Genomic DNA, 5,100 nt, shown 5'->3' on the forward strand with positions numbered 1-5,100 from the left:
CTCCATTAAATTATTTTAATTCAGGGAGCTGGGGTGCAGTGGGTGGACTAGAGTGTTTTGAGGGAGCTGTTGTCATTGTGCATGCCATGCCAAGGTTATGTAACTTCCTGTGTGTCTTCTTGTCTTGGCAGTGTGTGCAGGAACAGAGAATAAACTGAGCTCTCTCTCTGACCTGGAGCAGCAGTACCGAGCTTTGCGCAAATACTATGAGAACTGCGAGGTAGTCATGGGCAACCTGGAGATTACCAGCATCGAGCACAACCGGGACCTCTCCTTCCTGCGGGTAAAGCTCTCTTCTTATTTGTGAGTGGAAAGTGATGTCATCATGCAACAAGACAGCCTTGTTTGTTTGTACCTGGTGGCTATGTTCTTCTTCCTGGCAGGGAACTGTGACTTTAGGCAGAAGATAAGAGATACTGAAGCACACCAGGAGAATAAAAGTAACATTGTCATCATGACTGACAGCCTGAGTTCAGAGCAGTTAACTGTTGTCCTGAGATTGACAGAAGATACTGTCAGGGTATAGTACATGACATGTAGCAAGTCTGTCTTTTTTCCAAATTGCTAGCGAGGGCAAAGCTGTTAGGATGGGAACTGGGATGGTGAGAGGACTGATCAGATAGGAAATGGTAACTTCAGATGGCAATCCCCTTTTGTCCATTTTTTATCACTGTGGACTTTTTAGGCTGTTTCATGTTACTGTAATGAAACTGAAACTGTTACTGTGAGGAAAAAAAAAAAAAAAGTACCTGTTCTTGAAAGTCTACAAATTATTTAAAGTAGAGTCACAGGAAACCACATATACTGGTATATATTATGTATGCATACAGGTACATATGTGTATACTGTCCAGAGATACTGAATGCTTTTGCAAACTGTTTTCTGGCTGTCATCAATCCTTACTCTGTTAAAGAGGTTATTAGTGCTAACACCTATGCTTTTAGAAATACTTTTAGAAAATATTATTACAAATTGTTAAATTTTTCTTTAGCTACAACAGGTATAGGAACATCTGAACTTCAAGAGGGCTTTGACAAAATAAGAAGGATGTGTGGTGTCTCACACAAATAATTTATTTTCTTTTTAGAAAGATTGCTAAGATGCATTTTATACAACAGCCTCCCTAGGATACATTTGATCCTTTCTTCAATAAAACTGACAGACTTCTCAGGAGGAGCACCCTCCATAAATCCAGACCAGCATGTATAAAACACAGTCAAAATACTTAATGGCAGTAAGTTATTTAGAGAACGATAATACTTATAATGATTCTACACTTAGACATATAGTTAAAAAAAAAAGCAATGGTCTTCAATACCTTGAATGTAATTAATATTGCTAAGACAGACAGCAACCTTTAAAAATAATCCACCTCCAAATTTAAATAACACTATCAGGTTTATGACATCCTTTTATCAAACGGCTCTCCTTTCATGATTTGTACTGGCTTAGCTGATGGAGCTATGATTCTGCAGGTTATGTGTGGAGATATCTGAATAATTAGGATGCTTAATTAGGACATCTTTATTTATGAAAAGTAGATAGTAAAAGTTATCTGAATTTTAGAATGAGAACACCTGAAAATAGTTGAATGTTTTGTTTTCAATTGTTGTATCAAGGTGAGAGAACATACATGACACTCTAGAGAAAGTCATTTTAAAGGAATGCACCTGAATATTAGTTACTAAAATTCATTTGCAAACCTTTAACCTGTCTTGACCGATTATTATTAAGTGGAGTTTATTCTTAAACATCAAAATAAAATCTTGATAGAAAATCTAATTAAAAATGCCTAGAAACTCAATGATGATAAAGTAAAGAAAAACTAACTGGGAGAGCTGAGTTCTAAACCATGGAAATGAAATAGGTTAAATGGTCTTTGAACAGAATAATATGTGGAAATTTTATAATGTAATCTACGGAAGTGGAGTTTTCCTTTTTTTTTTTTTTTTTTGCCATACATCAAACTAGATTTCTCTGACTTCTTAACAAAAAATAATCGTAAGTATTATAAGTGATAGTAATTAAAATGCCTAACAAAAACCTGTCTTTTTTGTCATGTATTTCTTAGTTCATAAGATGTTTAAATGAGTCAAATTGAATGAAATGGAGGATTCAGGAAATGTTGCCCCAAACAAAAGCCTGGCTTTAATCTAAGACAATATATAGACTCATACCAGGTGGTGGGTGGAAAACAGCGACATCCCTATGGTAATAACATACATCAAGGCTTAGAGGAAAGGCCCTAAATCATAAATGCACTTACCTTAGCCACTGGACACACACACACACACACACACACACACACGGGTAAATAAATCATGCTTGGTTCCTTCCCTCATGGAACCTACAGTCTAATGTAGATGAAGAGAAAGTCTAGAGGTGGAATAAAATATCAAACTTGAGTGGATAAGAGCCTTAGAAGCATCCAAGTGACAAATTATAATTTAAGGATTAGATGAAATAGTTAAGGAAAATTGAAAATAGTGAAAGGAAAAAGCGGGCCAAAGATGGAATCTCTGGGTATGCCATTCTCTGTTTCTTGGTGAGCTCAGTGTTTCACCGTAATTACTTTTCTTACTGAGCCCTAAAAGCAGAAACTATTTTCTGTACTACTGTTTTAGACGACTCATTATTTCATATCATACCTCAGAATATTCTATAAGCTCTCATTAAATGTAAAATAATAATCACATTATAGTTCATTTGTGCTCTTAGCAGGTTCTTTCCAAAATATTTAATCTGTCCAATGTTGACATGTAACAAGGGCCTATGTAAAGACAAGCTAGTTATTTTACATTGTGCTGTCCTTTCTCATATGTTTTAAATTGTATGAGTGAGTAATAAAATTTCACTGGCTTATTCTATGGATCCCTTAGCACTCAGATATTTTTATGTAACTTCAATTCATTGAGTAACTTGTTATCAAGTTGCCAAAGTTCCCATTTCTATAAAAAATGACCCAAACTTGAAATATGCTTATAGAGACACTATGAATAGTGGTCTTAAATTATATTCTTGATTCCTTCCTTTCAGACCTTAAGAAACTATTTTATTTTTAAAAGATGTTCCATCTTTAGTTTCATCTCAAATTAGCAAAGTAGTAATTTCTTTGTGTGCATGTGTTTGATGTGGGATCTTTCTAAGTTCTAAAATACATGAAAGCAGATCCCCATTTTTCCCATTTAGCTCATTCACTATTTGGACAGTCAGTACCTAGAACAGTGCCTAAAATTAAAAACAAACAAACAAACAAACAACAACAACAACAACAAAATAACCACTGCTGTCAAGTCAATGATGGCTCATAGCAACCACCTTTGGGTTTCTGAGGTGGTAAATCTTTATGGAAGCAGATTTCCCAGTCTTGCTTCTGAAGAGTGGTTGATGGGTTTGAACAACCAACCTTCTGGCTACCTGTCAGATGCCTAAGGATTGTGCTAATAAGTTCTTGTTGAGTGAACATATGAATGAGTGTTCTTTCTTAGATTATAGATTCCTATTCTGTGTATTACATGCTTAATACATCAACAGGTGAGCTCCTCCAGATACTGTTGCTCTTTCAGTGTGACACCACCCATAACCATAAGATCCACGGAGGGTCAATCAGAAACCCTTCCCATGAGAACCAAGAACATTCACATTGTGTTTGAATTAGTATCTTGAACATTGAGGTACTGGAATATAGCCATCTGTTGCCTTGTGGTTTCCATGTCAGAGAGAGCTGTCTTCTTTGTGTGGAGCCAACAGACATAGAGAACAGAGAGAGAGCACTAACAATCAGAATCAGTGATGGGAAAAGCATTATTGTCAGGTTCCAGTCTGCACCTGAAGACTGGTCACATTCCAGCTGTAGCGTCAAGAAGATACTTCTGGAATTTGGTAGTGATTTCCCCGTCTGAAATTGGCTAGAGTTGTTTTCTTTAACTCTAACTAAAATGCCTCATCTAGTGTATCTCCCAAGATCTCAAGAACACAGCAGAAGTGTGCCTTTGAAATTGGATGGAAGGTGTATTTATATGTAATAAAAAAGAAGTTTATAATGTTTTAGAGATACTTCCTAATCTCTGTTAGATATATTTTGAAATGAATTCTTTTGAAGGTGTTTTTATTATAGCAAACTTGATTCTTATCTCTCTAAACATCTTTTAAATCAGCTTTGTTGTAACCTCCAGCTTTTGCAATTCTTTTTGGAAAAAATTCCTAGTTGACAATGTTTGACACTTAACCTCTGGGGAGTCACCCACTTGGCTAAAGGAAGACCCTACAACCTATTCACTATGTAGTTTATCACAGACGCAGGTTAAGGTACAGAAAATAGCAATGTGTAAAAATCATAGCCTTTGTGCTTTTGTCTTACACTGTGTGAACTCTAAAATACAGGGAGATGTAGCAAGTAATGGGAATGAACTATTAGACCTTTACCCTCATTGGAATTCTTTGGAGCTTTTACTTTTTGTCACACCATTGGTCTTTCTTGATCCTGCAAGAAAATGCCCGACCTACCAGCTCTTGCACCCTAAATTTACTTCTTATGTTCTATATACTCACTTTAGGCAAATAAGTATTAAATGTGACTAAGTATAAAGCAATGTGTTATATAATGTACAGTGTATAAAAGGAGTATTAATGTCTATTCCCATTCATTGCTAGAAGAGGTAATAATTTGTAATCTGTAGCTTAACTTTAGATGTGTGCAAGTTGTTTTGGAAACAGTGTCTATTAAGATTATAAAGAAATACATTTATTTAACAATTGATGCACTGACTTGAGTATTCACAATATCAGTGATTTATTGTGGTATCTGCCTACCATACTCTAGAATCCTCATGTCTAGTAACTATATATTTCTTTTATTACTAAAAATAAATAAAAACATAATATATTAAGATGTCTTTTAAAGTCAGCAGCATTACCGTTCTATTACTGATAGCATTGACTTTTAAGAAGTCAAAAAGTACAGGTTTTTAAAACAAAAAGATAAAAATAAATTTGTTACTTTTTCTTAGAAAACAATACTTATTATTATGTTGTTGTTGTTGTTAAGTGCCGTTGAGTCGTTTCCGACTCATAGTGACCCCATGCACAGCAGAACGAAAC

The 5,100-nt window shown here is 35.2% G+C and overlaps 1 protein-coding gene across 1 annotated transcript in view; it reads left to right on the plus strand.

Annotated features, from left to right (window-relative positions):
* ERBB4 (erb-b2 receptor tyrosine kinase 4) overlaps nucleotides 1-5,100 on the plus strand; it is a 1,111,475-nt gene that overhangs the window by 155,579 nt on the left and 950,796 nt on the right. The window contains exon 2 of the mRNA XM_042783534.1: nucleotides 132-283. Within this exon, the coding sequence (XP_042639468.1) occupies nucleotides 132-283 (152 nt within the window). The remainder of the gene's footprint in view (nucleotides 1-131; nucleotides 284-5,100) is intronic.

This window comes from Orycteropus afer, unplaced genomic scaffold, assembly GCF_000298275.1.
Source record: "Orycteropus afer afer isolate SDZICR_OR568_19922 unplaced genomic scaffold, OryAfe1.0 scaffold00002, whole genome shotgun sequence".
Classification (NCBI taxonomy): Eukaryota; Metazoa; Chordata; class Mammalia; order Tubulidentata; family Orycteropodidae; genus Orycteropus; species Orycteropus afer.